A 19,501-nucleotide genomic window follows, 5' to 3' on the forward strand; every position below is an offset into this window, starting at 1 on the left:
AAGCCTTGAATGGTTTGAGCATGCTCAATGCTGATGGGATTCTTCCTCTTGCTCAGAATAATCACCTGAGAGGGCATAAATTCAAATTGAGGAAAGACAGATGTAGGATAGATGTGCGGAAATTTGCCTTTAGCCAGCAGGTGGTTGGTAGGTGGAACAGACTTCCATCCCTTGTCGTGGAAGTTGATAGCCTAAATAAGTTTAAGGCTCAGCTGGACAGGAATTTCGAACGAACAGAGGGGTGAAGTGGAAATGGTTATTTTTTATTTATTTATTTTACTTTATTTATTTTTTTTGGCTGATGCTGCATAAGCTTGCTTTCTTGTATCAAATGCATCTACTAATGCTAATGCTAACTTGCAGACTTATACCATTCTTCATAAGTGCACCCCTTTGTCCCTCTCACCAATCTTGTTGTCCTCTGTACTCGTTCTAGCAATGCTACATCCTTCCTAAAATGAGGCGTCCAGACCTGTACGCAGTACTCAAGGAGTGGCCTGATCATTGCCTTATAGAAGGGGTTAATCGCCTCATCTCAGCTAGCAAAATTCCTATACATCATCGACAAAACTCCATGACCTGCTCTGGTCATGGCGTCTCCACTGCTCAGAGAACTTCATATCTGACTGCACAATTACCCCCAGGTCTTTTTCATTCGCCACCTCCCTGGATGTAGTACCACACAGTTGGTACGTTTCTCTGAGATTACTTTTACCAATATGCAGTATTTTGATTTGTCAATGTTAAACTTTAGTTAAAATATCGTACTTGATAAGAACAACTCCATAAAAAGTTCATAATGAATATAAGCAGGTTGCCTCGTAGATCAAGGGCATGCAGGTCTCTAAGAATGCCGTGATGCCAGGTAATATCAAATGCCTTCTCTATGTCTATGGAGACCATAAGGTGTTCATTTTTCCCAAAGGCATTGTGAATTGCAGACTCATCATTGATCATGAGATCTAAGGCAAACCTGTTTTGGTGAAAGCCATGTTGATTGTTACTCTTTAGATTTCTTCAATGTCTTCAATGATCCAAACTAGTCACCTATGGATCATTCTCTCAAGAATTTCACCGAGGCAATTGGAGAGGGAAATTAGCTGGTAACTAGCATTAGTAGAGGCATATGATGCAGAAAGCAAGCTTATTCAGCATCAGCCAAAAAAAAAAAAAAAAAAATCAACCACTACTCCCATTTCACCCCTCCGTTCATTCGAAATACCTGTCCAGCTGAGCCTTAAATTTGTTTAGGCTATAAACTTCAACAACAAGTGATGGAAGTCTATTCCACAAACCAACTGCCCACTGGCTAAAGGCAAATTTCCGCACATCTATCAGACATCCGTCCTTCCTCAATTTGAATTTATGCCCTCTCAGGTGATTATTCTGAGCAAGAGGAAGAATTCCATCGGCATTGAGCATGCTCAAGCCATTCAAAGCCTTATACACCGCTATCAGATCATCTCACCGATGCCTATTCTCCAGACTGTAATTTGCAAAACTTAAGCCTTTCTTCGTAAGAGCAATTGTTTGCTCTTACGAAGAAACCTTGGAACCCTTTGTTCCATTCACTAATCTTGTTGCCTTTCTCTGTACTCGTTCCAGCAGCTCTACATCCTTCTTGAAATTAGGCCTCCAGACCTGTATACAGTACTCAAGGTGTGGCCTGACCAATGCCTTATACAAGGGAATAATCACATCCCTATCCGTGCTAGAAAAATTCCTGTATATCATTAACAAGACACCATGAGCTACTCTTGCAGCTCGTCTGCACTGCTCAGAGAACTTCATATCTGCCTGCACAATTACCCCCAGATCCTTTTCATTCTCTACCACTGTCAGCGTAGTACCAGAGTTGATACGTTGATCTGGGGTTACTGTTTCCCACATATAGAACTTTACATTTGTCAATGTTAAACTTCATTTGCCACCTTTCATCCCATCTGCTCAACCTTTCCAGATCCTGTTGCAGCAGCATAGCATCAGTAGTGTCCTTAACAACCCTGCCAACCTTTGTATCGTCTGCAAACTTGGACATTAAGCTTGATATACCACCATCAATATCATTTATAAATACAGAAAACAATAAAGGACCCAACACTGAACCCTGAGGAACTCCACTAATAACATTAGTCCATGATGAGCAGTGTCCATTAATTACCACTCTGTCTTCTCCCCCTCAACCACCCCTTTATCCATAGCAGCAATTTGCCTCCAATGCCACACTGCTCCAATTCGTGCAGCAGTCTTCCATGCACAACGGTATCAAAAGCCTTTCTAAGATCCAAATATATAATATAAAAGTTATTCCCTGCATCCAGTTCTTTTGTGACTACATCATAGTATCCAATCAAATTGGTCAGGCAAGACCTGCCCTTAACAAAACCATGCTGCGTCTGAGCTATAACTGAATTCTTGTCTAGATGATCCTGCATTGCTTCTTTAACCAGTGCCTCCATTAATTTTCCTGGAACAGAAGTTAAACTAACAGATCTATAATTACTTGTGTCAGCCTTTGATCCTCCTTTGTGAATTGGGGTTACATTTGCACATCTCCAGTCCATGGGTACCTCCTCTGAGTCCAAGGAAGCTCTCATAATTATGGCTAAGGGTTTGCTTACTTCCTTTGCTGCCTCCTTTATAACTGGATAGTTCCCATCCACCCCGGGTGCCCTTTTTATGTTTATCCTCAACAATTTCTCCTCCACTTTCCTCTCAGTTATTAGAAAATCATCTAGCTCACTGCCAATGTTTACTTCACCTACGACATTCCCCTTCCTGAATAACTCCTCATGTGTGAATGTAGATGCAAAATACTCGTTTAGATTGTTAGCCACCTGAGCAGGATCCTCAACTGTTGAACCATCAACATCCAGTGGACCAGTCTGATTCATCCCTTTCCTTCTTGAGTTTAAATAAGTAAAGAACTCTTTTCTGTTTTTCTTTGCATCCTTTGCCAAGGATTTCTCATAATCTGCCTTTGCCTGCCTAATCTCCTTCGTGACTTGGTTACAGACCAACTTATATCTATCATAGGCTTCCATGTCACCCATTAATTTGTATGTATCCCATGCATTTTTCTTCTTTGCCATATGTCTCATTAGTTCATCTGACAACCATTTAGGCCTGAACCTTGAACAATATTTCTTGGTTGGTATGTAAAGTCTGGTAGCTTCCAAGATTAGTTCCTTGAATGCTTCCCATTTTGAATTTGCTTTTGGTAACATCATCAGTTGCTCCCACTGTATAGAATTTAAATACTGTCTCAGACCATCATAGTCGCCTTTAAGAAAGCAAAAACCCTTCCCTTTACCTCTGATGGTAGTTACCTCCTTGAGTAAATCCCACTTCAGCACACTGTGATCACTGCCACCTAGTGGTTCCTTTATCTGCAGATTCTTAATGCATGAAGAATCACTACTGATAATCAGATCAAGAGTATTACTCCCTCTAGTTGCCTCCCGAACATGCTGGTGTAGAAAACAATCATCCAATAAATCCACAAAAGCCTTGCTAGTGTGTGAGTGACCAACCCACAAATTGCTGTCAATATCTGGTAAATTAAAATTCCCCATTATAAGACTCTCTGATTTACTGGCCCATTCTATTTCTCTGTGCAGTATCTTATTATACTAATCAGAGTCATTAGGCCTATAGCACACTCCTACTCTCAATTTTGATTTACCTATGCTTATGTCACACCAAACTGACTCGACATTTTTCCCAAAGGCATTGTGAATTGCAGACTCATCATTGATCATGAGATCTAAGGCAAACCTGTTTTGGTGAAAGCCATGTTGATTGTTACTCTTTAGATTTCTTCAATGTCTTCAATGATCCAAACTAGTCACCTATGGATCATTCTCTCAAGAATTTCACCGAGGCAATTGGAGAGGGAAATTAGCTGGTAACTAGCATTAGTAGAGGCATATGATGCAGAAAGCAAGCTTATTCAGCATCAGCCAAAAAAAAAAAAAAAAAATCAACCACTACTCCCATTTCACCCCTCCGTTCATTCGAAATACCTGTCCAGCTGAGCCTTAAATTTGTTTAGGCTATAAACTTCAACAACAAGTGATGGAAGTCTATTCCACAAACCAACTGCCCACTGGCTAAAGGCAAATTTCCGCACATCTATCAGACATCCGTCCTTCCTCAATTTGAATTTATGCCCTCTCAGGTGATTATTCTGAGCAAGAGGAAGAATTCCATCGGCATTGAGCATGCTCAAGCCATTCAAAGCCTTATACACCGCTATCAGATCATCTCACCGATGCCTATTCTCCAGACTGTAATTTGCAAAACTTAAGCCTTTCTTCGTAAGAGCAATTGTTTGCTCTTACGAAGAAACCTTGGAACCCTTTGTTCCATTCACTAATCTTGTTGCCTTTCTCTGTACTCGTTCCAGCAGCTCTACATCCTTCTTGAAATTAGGCCTCCAGACCTGTATACAGTACTCAAGGTGTGGCCTGACCAATGCCTTATACAAGGGAATAATCACATCCCTATCCGTGCTAGAAAAATTCCTGTATATCATTAACAAGACACCATGAGCTACTCTTGCAGCTCGTCTGCACTGCTCAGAGAACTTCATATCTGCCTGCACAATTACCCCCAGATCCTTTTCATTCTCTACCACTGTCAGCGTAGTACCAGAGTTGATACGTTGATCTGGGGTTACTGTTTCCCACATATAGAACTTTACATTTGTCAATGTTAAACTTCATTTGCCACCTTTCATCCCATCTGCTCAACCTTTCCAGATCCTGTTGCAGCAGCATAGCATCAGTAGTGTCCTTAACAACCCTGCCAACCTTTGTATCGTCTGCAAACTTGGACATTAAGCTTGATATACCACCATCAATATCATTTATAAATACAGAAAACAATAAAGGACCCAACACTGAACCCTGAGGAACTCCACTAATAACATTAGTCCATGATGAGCAGTGTCCATTAATTACCACTCTGTCTTCTCCCCCTCAACCACCCCTTTATCCATAGCAGCAATTTGCCTCCAATGCCACACTGCTCCAATTCGTGCAGCAGTCTTCCATGCACAACGGTATCAAAAGCCTTTCTAAGATCCAAATATATAATATAAAAGTTATTCCCTGCATCCAGTTCTTTTGTGACTACATCATAGTATCCAATCAAATTGGTCAGGCAAGACCTGCCCTTAACAAAACCATGCTGCGTCTGAGCTATAACTGAATTCTTGTCTAGATGATCCTGCATTGCTTCTTTAACCAGTGCCTCCATTAATTTTCCTGGAACAGAAGTTAAACTAACAGATCTATAATTACTTGTGTCAGCCTTTGATCCTCCTTTGTGAATTGGGGTTACATTTGCACATCTCCAGTCCATGGGTACCTCCTCTGAGTCCAAGGAAGCTCTCATAATTATGGCTAAGGGTTTGCTTACTTCCTTTGCTGCCTCCTTTATAACTGGATAGTTCCCATCCACCACGGGTGCCCTTTTTATGTTTATCCTCAACAATTTCTCCTCCACTTTCCTCTCAGTTATTAGAAAATCATCTAGCTCACTGCCAATGTTTACTTCACCTACGACATTCCCCTTCCTGAATAACTCCTCATGTGTGAATGTAGATGCAAAATACTCGTTTAGATTGTTAGCCACCTGAGCAGGATCCTCAACTGTTGAACCATCAACATCCAGTGGACCAGTCTGATTCATCCCTTTCCTTCTTGAGTTTAAATAAGTAAAGAACTCTTTTCTGTTTTTCTTTGCATCCTTTGCCAAGGATTTCTCATAATCTGCCTTTGCCTGCCTAATCTCCTTCGTGACTTGGTTACAGACCAACTTATATCTATCATAGGCTTCCATGTCACCCATTAATTTGTATGTATCCCATGCATTTTTCTTCTTTGCCATATGTCTCATTAGTTCATCTGACAACCATTTAGGCCTGAACCTTGAACAATATTTCTTGGTTGGTATGTAAAGTCTGGTAGCTTCCAAGATTAGTTCCTTGAATGCTTCCCATTTTGAATTTGCTTTTGGTAACATCATCAGTTGCTCCCACTGTATAGAATTTAAATACTGTCTCAGACCATCATAGTCGCCTTTAAGAAAGCAAAAACCCTTCCCTTTACCTCTGATGGTAGTTACCTCCTTGAGTAAATCCCACTTCAGCACACTGTGATCACTGCCACCTAGTGGTTCCTTTATCTGCAGATTCTTAATGCATGAAGAATCACTACTGATAATCAGATCAAGAGTATTACTCCCTCTAGTTGCCTCCCGAACATGCTGGTGTAGAAAACAATCATCCAATAAATCCACAAAAGCCTTGCTAGTGTGTGAGTGACCAACCCACAAATTGCTGTCAATATCTGGTAAATTAAAATTCCCCATTATAAGACTCTCTGATTTACTGGCCCATTCTATTTCTCTGTGCAGTATCTTATTATACTAATCAGAGTCATTAGGCCTATAGCACACTCCTACTCTCAATTTTGATTTACCTATGCTTATGTCACACCAAACTGACTCGACAATGCCCTGTCCATCGATGTCGACTGGCTTCACTTCCTTGAATTTTATGTGTTTCTTAACTAATAGCATAACCCCTCCTCCCTTCCTATCCTGTCTATCCTTTCTGTAGACATTGTACTCCCCAAATTCCAGTTCTGCATTCCTTATATCTGTGTGACACCACATCTCTGAAATTTCAACATTATCTACCTTTGATGTTTTGAGCAATACCTCAAATTCATCAAATTTATTTACTAAACTCCTAGCATTGGTGTACACGCAAGTATACATGCACCTGTTTCTATTCGTAGCTACCCTAACACAGCCCATGTGTTTACTTGTACCGCAATGACTCCCAGCAGTCTCTGAAATATCCTGCATCTTGTTTTTCAGGCTTCTGCTCATTCCAATAGAAGCAGTGCAAGAATCTCTTTCACCTCTACCAGTGGCTACTGTTAATCTATTAGTCTTTGTCTCCCCCCAAGCTAGCAGTTTTCCGACCCACCTAACACTGCCTCTATAGCATCAGCAAATATTCTTGCACCCTTTCTATTTAAGTGTATCCCATCCCTGTAGAAGCAATCTCTCCTGTTAACAAGTACAGTCCAGGCTGAAAAAAATTCTATCCCTTGCTTCCAAATCTTTCCAGGGCCAAATTGATTGACAAGGCTCTCATCATATACTCCCTCCTATCGTGTCTGGGCAGAATTGCAGACACTTTCAAATTCAACCCTACTTCACGGCTTTTTTTCAACAGTGACCTGTACTTGTTAAGTAATTCCGCTGGTCTCCTACTCTTAATATCATTAGTGCCAACGTGTACAACTATATCACCTTTTGTGCCCTTAAACTAAGGACTGCAAGGATCTTTTCCAGGTTTCAAAAAGGCCAGAACTGTGGTGCGGTGCCAAGATGTAGGATAATGTTTTCCAGAAATATTCAATTATAAAATAAAAGCAGCAGTTGTAAATGTTTGTCATTAAGGTGCTGTAACATGATGTAATATATTCCATCGGGCCCTGCTGCACTGTTGCGTGCTGCTCTAATGGCTTGTAGAAGTTCTAAATACTGAAGAGGTTGATTGTATGGTAAGAGTAGAGAGGTGAGAAAGTTGATAGGTTGCTGTTCAGTGATATTCTTGATTTTCTGGAATTCCGGGGAATAGCTTGATGCCGCTGAGACTTGAGCAAAGGTTTTGTCCAAGGCATTTGCTATTGCCAGAGGAGCAGAGAGAGGGAGAGTGTTCTTGCCCGTTCCAGGAAAGGATAGTGGAAGGGATGGACGGAAACTTTCCAGAAAGCTATCTAATTTTCTTCCATATTAATTTGGAGTCAGCGTTTCTATTTATAGTGGATGCAAACTGGGTCCAGGAATACTTTTTGGCTTGTCTTTGAATGAGACATGTGCTCTTGCCCTTAGTTTCTTATAATTAATGAGATTACCTGTTGTTGGTGATCGTCGAAATAAATTCCATGCGTTATTTTTTTTCTTCTTTGCTTTCGTGCATTCTTCATTCCACCAGTAGTTAAAATGTCATTGGCCATAGGATTCATTAATGGAATAGAGTTTTTAGCTGCTGATAACAAGTGGGATGTGATATATTCCATTACTTCATCAATGAGGTGTAAGCATATAATTTCCTCATCCAGGGTGATAGCTGATTGAAATTTGATTCAGTTGGCATGAGAGAATTTCCATTTCCTGCAGTGTTCAGCTAATGGTGGTTGTGCAGTGAGCATATTACAAATAATTGGGAAATGATCAACTGCCCGTGGGATTATTCATAACAGACCATTCCATGACTGGAAACAGTACCAGGGAGCATACTGACAGATCTATTGCCAAAGTTTGTCCAGTTGGCAAGTGTATGTGAGTAGGTTCACCTGTATTAAGAATAGTAAGGTTTTGCTTATCCAGAAAGGTTTCAGTCAGTCAGCCATGTGTATTTAATTTAGAAGATCCCCATAAGGGGTGGTGATCATTGAAATTCCCCAACAAACACACAGGAGAAGGTAACTGCATTAGAAGGTTTTCCAGATCTTGGTAACAGAAGGTATGATTTGGTGGAAGATAGATTGAAACTAGTGTTATCGCAATCTGAGTAACGAAATGTACAGCAACAGGTTCAATTTCTGTTTGAAGAACAATTTGCTTTGCTGGGATCTGATCAAGATGGCCACGCCACTACGAGCAGCATTTGATGTATTGTGATCTTTTTGATACAGAGTAGTTCTTTATGGAGGTGGAAATTTGGAAAGCTAAATACGTTTCTTGCAAGAAGAAACCCACTGGACAGTAGCGAAGAATTAGGTAATGTATATCATTGATATTGCAATGAAGCCCTTTACAATTCCACTGTAAAATATAAGGCAGCACTTGAGATGAGTACAAGGAGATGTATCTGACTGCTTTTTCAGTATGGCAGTTTTATATCAGATTTGTTTGTCTTTTTTTGGAAATGTAGGCCGACCAGTGTCCATTTCTTCTTCCACATATATTTCTAAAATCGGGTCTTCCTGGTTGGATGAGTAATTAGTATGCATGGAGGTGTCTTGAATATTTTTTTTTGAATTGGAACTTTTACTATGTGATTCAGTAGCAATCACTAGTGGGGAAGGACATGTCACTGGTACTGTAAGAGGAGTGTTACTTGCCTGGTCTGAGTGCTTAGGGACACCAGACTGTTGCTTAGAGAGGACAGCTCGAGCCCAGTCAGAGATTGATATGTTTAAGGGGACTGTAACATCAGTTTGGGTGGACACTGTTGTTTTTGTGTAATATTGGCATAGGTACGTTTGGGCATAGTAGGAGCAATTATTTTCCTCGCTTCTTGATAACTTACCTTGTTCTCAACCTTATATTTAACAATTTTTTTCCCAGTCTTCCATCTGTCACACGTTTTTGAGTACACAGGATGGTTGTCTTTGCAGTTGGGCCAAGTCTTTTCTGTTGCCAAACATTCAGATTGAATATGATCAGAAGATCCACAGTTGGGGCATACTGGGTTTCCTCTGCATGTCATCTGAGAGTGGCCATACTTTTGGCACTTGTAACATCTCAAGGGATTGGGTATGTATGGACGAACACTGCAAAGTAGATAATCCTACTTTCACTGATAATGGTAGGTTTGGGAAATTAAATGAAAGGATAATATTCCTAGTGGGTGTAACGTTATTGTCTTTTTTAATCATGATTCTTTTAGCCGCAATAACATTTGGATCCTGAAGTTCTTGAATTATTTCGTCCTCCGTCACATTCAACAGATCCCAGCTAGATATCGCACCTTTAGATGTATTTAGTGTTTTATGGGGAGATACACTCACTGATATACCTGCAAAATTTGTCAGTTGTAAAAGTTTCTCTGAATGTCTACGGTTTGCTGTTTCTAATAGTAGGTCTCCAGATTGTAGCCTTTTAACAGTCTTAGGAGATCCAGCAATACTTTCCAAGTTTTTCTGGATGAGGAAAGGAGATAACTTGCTGATAGGTCGGTCTGAAAGTGAGTGCATAATTAGAAATATAGGAAACTGTTGTTGGTGAATTAGTTTTCAACCTCTTGGGTTGTGAGATGTCAAAATCAGTATCATTCTCTGGCTGAGAGCTTGTCAGCTCCAGAGGGGGAAACACATTTTGCTCCATATTTGCTCCTTTTAGCCCTTGGCAGATGAGCTTTTCTGCCAAGGTTTCCGGCCCCACCACGGGCAGTGCCTGGTGTGACCAAGTGAATAGTATGGGATAAGTAATAAACCTATGAGAAAAAAGAAAGGTGGCTTCCCTTTCTTTTTCTGTACAAGAACTTTTTTGACAAGAGCTATTAAATAAATAGATTGCTTAACGAGAGGAACGTAAAAGAACTATATCGCTTTTAAGAAATCGCACCAAAAGTCACAGAGAAATCATTCAGTCACAAACGCCTGGCACCCAGGGCCAATCCTGGGAATCGTAACTTCCAAAATTCACTAGTTAAATTCAAAATAAGCTAACAAATGCTACTAAACCTATTTAATATCTTTGTAAAACACAATGTAGTATGTTAATTAACAAAGAATATGGTAAAACTATAAAAATAGTTATTCCTTTACAGCAGCCAAAAATCCACCGACTGTTCTCTTCCACGACCAGAGCGCCCTCCGTATCATATAACAATTGTGACAAGTTACAAAGAGTAAAATCTCAGACTAAGTATTAACTTTCAAAATTGCTATATAAATTCAAAATAAAAAAATGAACTTGAATTGGACTATAAAACTACTTATAGAAAATAATTTATTATAACAATTAAAATGGCTAAATATAAATGAAAACTTAGCATTCATGGAAGCTGCAAAATCTTGTCCACCTCTTGGATACCCTTGTACCCGATTCAGAAAATAAGAAATAGTGGTCAAAGTTTAGGCCTAAATGAATGTCAAATGAACTAATGAGACTCATGGCACAGAAGAAAAATGTATGGGATGCATATAAATTATCAGTTGACACAGAAGCCTATGACAGATATAAGCTAGTCTGTAATCAAGTCACAAAGGAGGTTAGGCAAGCAAAGGCTGATTATGAGAAATCCTTGGCAAAGTATGCAAAGAATAACAGCAAAGGCTTCTTTACTTATAAAAACTCTAGAAGGAAAGGGTTAAATCAGATAGGTCCACTTGATATCGATGGTTCGACTTTGATGATCCTGCTCAGATAGCCGATAATCTGAATTAGTATTTTCCATCTACATTCACACATGAGGAGTTATTAAGGGAGGAAAATGCCAGAAGTTTATGAAACTGTAACAGGGTGCTTAATGATCTATAATAACTGAGAGCAATGTGGAGGAGAAATTGTCGAAGTTAAACACACGAAAGGCACCTGAGACACATGGGATGCATCCAGTTATATTAAAGGAGGTAAGCAAACCCTTAGCCATAATTATGAGAGCATCCTTGGATTCAGGGGAGGTCTACATGGACTGGAGATGTGCAAATGTATCCCCAATTCACAAAGGGGGATCTAAGGGCAACATGACTAATTATGGACCAGTTAGTTTAACTTCTGTTCGGGGGAAAATAACGGTGTCACTGGTTAAAGATGCATTGCAGGATCACCTAGACAAGACTGTAGTAATAATTCAGACACAGCATGGGTTTGTTAAAGGAAAGCCTTGTCTGACAATTTTGATTGGATACTATGATGTGGTTACAAAGGAGCTGGATCCAAAAAATAATTTTCATATCATACACTTTAATTTCAGGAAAGCTTTTGACACTATTGCACATGGAGGACTACTGCACAAATTGGAGCAGTATGCTATTAAGGGTAAGTTGCTACAATGAATAAAAGGGTGGTTGAGTGGGAGAAGACAGAGTGGTTTATCAATGGACACTGCTCTACATGGACTAATGTTATTAGTGGAGTCTCCCAGGGTTCGGTTCTGGGCCCATTGTTGTTTTGTGTATTTATTAATGATATCAATGAAGGTATATCAGGCTTAATGTTCAAGTTTGCAGATGATACAAAGGTCGGCTGGGTTGTTAGTGACACTAATGACAGTATGCTGCTGCAACAGGATCTAGATAATTTGGACAGATGGGCTAAGAAGTAGCAACTGAAGTTTAACCTTGACAAATGCAAAGTACTGCATATGGGAAGCAGTAACCCCAGAGTAACGTATCAACTTTGTGGTACTACACTGACAAACGTAGAAAGTGAAAAGGACCTGGGGTAATTGTGCAGGGAGATATGAAGTTTTCTGACTAGTGTAGACAGCCTGCAAGAGTAGCTCATGGTGTCTTGTCAATGATATACAAGAATTTTTCTAGCAGGGATAAATAGGTGATTATCCCCTTGTATAAGGCAATGGTGAGGCCACATCTTGAGTACTGCATACAAGTCTGGAGGCCTCATTTTAGGAAGGATGTTGAGTTGCTTGAGCATGTACAGAGAAGGACAACAACTGTGGTAAGGGGAATGAAGGGTTTCTCTTACAAAGAAAGGCTTAATTGCAGATTGCAGTTCTGCAAATTGCAGCAGCTGGAGAGTAGGCACCTGCGAGATGATCTGATTAAGGTGTATAAGGCCTTGAATGAGTTGAGCATGCTGAATTCTGATGGAATTCTTCTGCTTGCTGAGATCACGAACCTGAGTGGGCATAAATTCAAATTGAGGAAAGATAGTTGTAGAATGCATGTGCGGAAATTTGCCTTTAGCCAGTGGGTGGTTAATTGCTGGAACAAACTTCTGTCTGCCACTGTGGAAGTTGATAGCTTAAATAAATTCAAGGAGGAACTGGACAAAACTTTTAGAGGGAATGTATGTGTGAAATTGGTGTTTTTTTTTGGCTGATGCTACATAAGCTCATACACTTGCTTTCTTGCATCACATGCATCCATTACTACTACTACTACTATATCTGTAAGAATATCACTGAAAAGCCTCAGTGACCATATTTAAAAAAATTTAAGATAGATATGCACTTTCTTAATAGATATTAATTTACGGAAGTATAGGTCCTCCAGTTTGTACCATACGCAAAAGAAAAAATTAATGCAATTATTTAATTAACTCAAGCTTTTCAATGTCTATCTGCAGTTATCTGAGCTTGAGCACACAAAACTGAAGTCTCTCTCTCTCTCTCTCTCTCTCTCTCTCTCTATAAATAATGCTTCTTTAATCAATAATTAACTCTATTGCTCTTTGCTCTGTCATTTCCAGTGGATCCACATAATTCTGAATCAAGTTAAAAATGTTAAGCCAGTATACCATTACAGAAGACTATAAACTAAACATAGATATGTAATACAGTATGCATATGCCATGGGAACTTTTTTATATTATGTGATGTAAAAAATTCCACTTCCTTCGAAAAATAAGCCTCAATCTCCCATGACAATGCTTTTTTTTTTTTTTTATAAGTGGCAAGATTGCTTAAAACTTCAATATTGCTGTTGGTGCTGTTTCCAAGGGTAATGGAAATGAAACCCGTCATATATTATTTTAATTAATTATTTTTATTATTATTTTCACAGCAACAAAGCTTGTTTGTGGGATGAAAAACCCTACTTCCTATGGAGATCAGCAAACTGCTGCCTCAACTGAGGGCTTTAAAAGTTCTAGTTGTCTGGAAATCAAATGAATGGCAGATGCAATGCATCGTGTTGAAAGGAAGGAGGCCTACAGTAGGCCTCCTTCCTTTCCAGTAGCTCAATAACTCTGTCAGATCCTGCACTACTATTAATAGTAGAAATGGAAATGACACTCTGCTGAAAATATCCATTGTATGTTAATTGTTAGCTGAAGTTAATAGATGTTACTCTGTCTACTTTCCTAATTAAATATACTGTCCTACTTGTAGTTCTGGAAATGAAACAATGTTTATTCAGAATTAAACATGAAAAATGCCTGAAAGATTGTATCGCCATTTGTGTTACAATTTGTTTTCAACTTTGTGTAAACAAGTAGGGTTGGGCAGTTGATGTTTTTGCTGTGGAAAGTTAAGTTATTGTTCGTTTCATGTTTAAATTATTATATAAAATAGTTTCTACATCAGCTATCTCTTAAGTCATCCACAATGCACTATACCAACCTGGCTGATGTTTTACAGTCTTATTATTGAAGCACTCAATATCCAGCAGAATGCCAACAACTAAATTGTGTTTCTGGGTGTCAGAAACCTTTTTCTATAAGCTACAAATGCAATGCATCAGAATAACAGCAATTAATATGTACTGAAAATTTTATTTGGCTTTTATTCTTCTAGCCTCAACCCTGATACATTTTGTATAAGCAGTTTATCAGGGTTTTATCAAGAAGTCTGGTGGGACAGAGCATCACCAACTGAGGGTGCATATAAGCAGCTTTAGTTCTGATCATAATCAATTCTCCCACAATCCAAGTAGATAAGCATGGCAGTGCTAATATTGAAATATGCAAAGGTGGGGGCTCTGATTTTCTCTTGTGGACATTTGTAGCAGAAACAGATTCAGTGATTTGAGAGATTTATTGAGCTCCACCTTATTCATATTTTGTTTTGGAAAGGAAATTAAAATACCCAGTTATAACTGTGAGGAATAACTGACTCAAATTTTCAACATAAACCAGGCAGTGGACTCATACCTTGAGTCTCTGTTATGTTTGGGGGGGGGTGAGATAATCTAGACAGATTTGAAGCTTTCATATTTGCATCACTTCCTCTGAGAAAGTGCCAACAATAATCTCAAGGTAAACCCACAAAAGTTACTGAAACTATGGTATTCTAAGACATATGAATGGACCATTCATGGTATTGAAGAGAGAAAACAATACAAGTTAACTAACAATCTTTTGTTTAACAATAAAAGTAATACAAGAAAATCTAAATTCAGACAAAATGAGTATGCATATCCACTTTTGATTAGACTAAATGCTTTACTGCCTAAAGCGTTTAGGGCTGAAGCCTCAAGCTATGGAAAAGTTTAGATTATGTATAAGTATAGTGCAAAAGCATCAATAATACATAGCCAAATCTGAATTAACAGGATGTTAGCAAAACGGCATCGTTTTAAAGTTATATCTCATATTGTGAATACATTCACAATAAGTTGCCATGATATTGCACTACTTCGAATAATAACGCTTCACCTGAGGAGAAGACCAATGTTACTTATTCTTAGATGGATACCACCACCCAGACGGCACCATTTCAGGGCTGAAGCCTCAAGCTATGGAAAAGTCTAGACTATGTATGAGAATAAGTAACATTAGTCTTCTCTTCAGGTGAAGCGTTACTTATTCAAAGTAGTGCAATATCATGGCAACTCGTTGTGAAGATATTCACAATATGAGATATAACTTAAAACGATGCTGTTTTGCTAACATCCTGTTAATTCAGATTTGGCTATGTATTATTGATGCTTTTGCACTATAGTCTAAACTTTTCCATAGCTTGAGGCTTCAGCCCTAAACGCTTCATAGTCTAAACACATCATACACCATCCGGCATCTCTCATATTGTGGAGTTATACTTCATAACTATTTTGCCATCATTGCATCACTCAGGTACCTACCCACCCACCCACCCACCCACCGAAGAAGGGCCAAATAGCCCTGAAATGGCACCAGAGGGAGCCTGATGATGTCTGGAGTTTCCAAGAATAGGTAACAACAGCCTTCTCTGGTGGGGAAGTGTTGCCTATTCGAGGAGTTTGAGTTTGAGTGGTGTGAGTTTAAGAAGTTACTGTCCCTTTCATTCTTCTACACCGTTTCTTTTCCTCTTCCACTCCTACTATTACTTTCCCTCTACCTTTTTCCTTTTCTAAGTCTAATAGGGACAACTGGATAGTCGAGTTATTATCCCACACAAATACAAAATAGCTCTGAAACGGTGCTGTCTGGGTGATGGTATCCATCTGAGAATAAGTAACATTAGTCTTCTCCTCAGGTGAAGCGTTACTTATTCGAAGTAGTGCAATATCATGGCAACTCGTTGTGAAGGTATTCACAATATGAGATATAACTTAAAACGATGCCGTTTTGCTAACATCTTGTTAATTCAGATTTGGCTATGTTTTATATTGATGTTTTTGCACTATACTTATACATAGTCCACTTTTGATTATTAATTAAAAAAAAAAAAAAAATCAAAATCAAAAATGTGTTTGATGGTGATTTTTAAAAATTTTTATAATAAAAAAAGTGTTGGCTGAGAACCACACAAAATAATTTTCCTCATACTGACCTGTAGTTGCAAGGTACGCATATCCCACAAAAAAAACTTCCCTTGAGGAGGAGGGACAGAAGAAACTTCAGATTTAGAAGGTGGACGACAAGATGTGCTAGTTGAAAATGCAAAATACGTTTCTGTGGGACTGCAAGCAATGCACATTATTCTGTAAAAAGGTAAACTTTCATGAAACAATATTAAACATTTTCTATGAGTATTACAATTCTAGCAAAAACTTAACTAGCCAGGAATAAAATAAGCTGAAATATATTCAGTAAAAACCAATTAGAGTGATACTGTTTCAATGAAAAATTTTCTATAACAAAAGAATTTTCAGGTCCCAGATTGCTTCCCTTATTATTAATTCTTGGTAATCTCATCTGAAAGAAATTAGTTCTAACAAAATTCAATAAGATTAGAAGGGAAATTAAAATACCCATTTAGAATTCAACATAAACAAAGTAGTGGACTCTTATCTTAAGTAGTGTAAGAGAAAGTGATGCAAAAATGAAATTAACAGTTATTTATTATTATAATTTGTTATTGTTTAATCTGTTGTTATTATTATAAGAGCATTATTTTCAAAGTCCATCTATATGTAAAATGCTTATGAATAAAGAAAGAAAAACTGTATGTGAGGATATCAGTTGCATTCAAAACTCATTACCTAGAATAATGTATTGATGTTATTTTTTTTTTTTTTTTTTTTTTTTTAGGAGCATTAGCAACTAAGGAATATTGCTCCGGGGATATGCGGTGGTCATTCCCTGACCTTTCCGCATTCTCTGTATTTGATCATGGGCTTAAACCCCGGTCTAATCAAGAAGCATGTGCTACGCACTGCTGCTCCTGCCCACCTAGCTTTGGAGGCGCTCATACTGTATTGAGCATGCTACATAAAATATCGCTAAAGGAGGAATAAATACAAACGGTATTCACACACAGAGGGAAGAAAGGGGGACCTGAAAGGTGTAGTAAAAGAATTTGGTATTACTGCTGAAATTAAAGAGAACATAAAAGGACCATAATGCAAGAGGCTTCCATTTAAAGCTCATTTTCTTCTAATTAATTAAATTAATAATTATTTTTAATTTATTTAATTTATAAATTATTAATCAATTAAATAATTAATAAAGTACTGTATTTCTAAATATGTGTTTTATCAAAATTTTGCAATCGCACATCCACTGTGCAATTTTGAAAAATGCCATCAGAAATTCATCATCATCTGTCATCGTTCCTGCTATTCCACAGGTCGACATGTGAAGCCTAGCCACCATGCCCTGCCCATGTAGTAGTGTCATGTGATGCAAGAAAGCAAGTGTATGAGCTTATGCAGCATCAGTCAAAAAAAATTTCACACCATTCCCTCCAAATGCCTGTCCAGTTCCTCCTTAAATTTATTCAACCTATCAACTTCCACAACGACAGATGGAAGTTTGTTCCAGCAATTAACCACCTGCTGGCTAAATGCAAATTTCCGCACATCTATTTTATATCTGTCCTTTCTTAATTTGAATTTATGCCCCCTTAGGTTCATAATCTGAACAAGTGGGAGGATCCCATCAGAATTCAGCATGCTCAACCCATTCAAGGCCTTATATACCTCAATCAGATCACCGCGCAGGTGCCTAGTCTCCAGCCACTGCAATTTGCAGAACTTAAGCCTCTCTTGGTAAGAGGATCCCTTCATTCCCCTCACCAATCTCGTTGCCCTTCTCTGTACACACTCAAGCAAATCTACATCCTTCCTAAAATGAGGCCTCCAGACTTGTACGCAGTACTCAAGGCGTGGCCTGACCATTCCCTTATACAGAGGGACAATCACCTCCTTTTCGCTGCTAGCAAAATTCCTATATATCATTGACAAAACCCCATGACCTGCCCTGGCAGCCTGTCTACATTGCTCAGAAAACTTCATATCTGACTGCACAATTACTCTCAAGTCTTTTTCATTTTCTACCACCTCAAGTGTAGTACCACACAGTTGGTACGTTTCTCTGGGGTTACTTCTACCCAAATGCAGTACTTTGCATTTGTCAAGGTTAAACTTCAGTTGCCACTTCTTAGCCCATCTGCCCAAATTATCTAGATCCTGTTGCAGTAGCACACTGCCATTACTGTCATTAACAACCCTGCCAACCTTTGTATCATCTGCAAACTTCGACATTATGCCTGATATACCTTCATCAATATCACTGATAAATATACAAAACAACAGTGGACCCAACACCGAACCCTGTGGGACTCCACTAATAACATTAGTCCACAAAGAGCAGCACCCATTGATTACTACCCTCTGTCTTCTCCCACTTAACCATCCTTTTATCCATTGTAGCAACTTACCCTTAACACCATTCTGCTCCAATTTGTACAATAGTCTTCCATGTGCAACAGTGTCAAAAGCTTTCCTGAAATCCAAATATATGATATCAAAATTATTTTTTGCATCCAGTTCCTTTGTAACCACATCATAATATCCTATCAAATTTGTCAGACAAGACTTTCCCTTAACAAACCCATGCTGTGTCTGAATTATTGCTGCAGTCTTGTCTAGATGATCCTGCAATGCATCTTTAACCAGTAACTCCATTATTTTACCCGGAACAGAAGTTAAACTAACTGGTGTGTAATTACTCGTGTCACACTTCGATCCAATTTGTGAATTGGGGATACATTTGCACGTCTCCAGTCCGTAGGAACCTCCCCTGAGTCCAAGGATGTTCTCATAATTATGGCTAAGGGTTTGCTTAGTTCCTTTGCAGCCTCCTTTAATATAACTGGATAGATCCAATCCACCCCAGGTGCTTTTCTTATGTTTGACTTCAACAATTTCTCCTGCAATTTGCTCTCAGTTATTACAAAATCATTAAGTATCCTGCTACAATTTGATAACCTTCTGCCATTTTCAAACCTAAATAATTCCTCGTGTGAATGTAGATGCAAAATACTCATTGTTTGTTTGCTATCTGAGCAGGATCATCAACAGTCGAACCATCGATGTCAAGTGGACCAATCAGATTCATCCCCTTCCTTTTAGAGCTTATATAAGTAAAGAAATCCTTGCTGTTTTTCTTAGCATCTTTTGCCAAGGATTTCTTGTAATCTGCCTTTGCCTGCCTAACCTCCTTTGTGACCTGATTACAGACTAGCTTATATCTGCCATAGGCTTCTGAGTCGCTTGATAATTTATATGCATCCCATGCATTTTTCTTCTCTGTTACAAGTCTCATTAGTTCATTTGACAACCATTTAGGCCTAAACCTTGAACAATATTTCTTAATAGGTATGAAACTTTTAGTAGCTTCCACTATTAATTCCTTG

The 19,501-nt window shown here is 38.7% G+C and overlaps 1 protein-coding gene across 3 annotated transcripts in view; it reads right to left on the reverse strand.

The window, feature by feature from the left end:
* LOC150077873 (WD repeat-containing protein 91) overlaps window positions 1–19,501 on the reverse strand; it is a 217,373-nt gene that overhangs the window by 66,422 nt on the left and 131,450 nt on the right. For all 3 annotated transcript variants that reach the window (XM_090384218.1, XM_090384217.1, XM_090384216.1), the window contains exon 13: window positions 16,193–16,343. In XM_090384218.1, the coding sequence (XP_090240344.1) occupies window positions 16,193–16,343 (151 nt within the window). The remainder of the gene's footprint in view (window positions 1–16,192; window positions 16,344–19,501) is intronic.

The sequence above is a fragment of the Mastigoproctus giganteus genome, chromosome 11 (assembly GCF_048544385.1).
Source record: "Mastigoproctus giganteus isolate SK-2022 chromosome 11, ASM4854438v1, whole genome shotgun sequence".
In the NCBI taxonomy this organism is placed as follows: Eukaryota; Metazoa; Arthropoda; class Arachnida; order Uropygi; family Thelyphonidae; genus Mastigoproctus; species Mastigoproctus giganteus.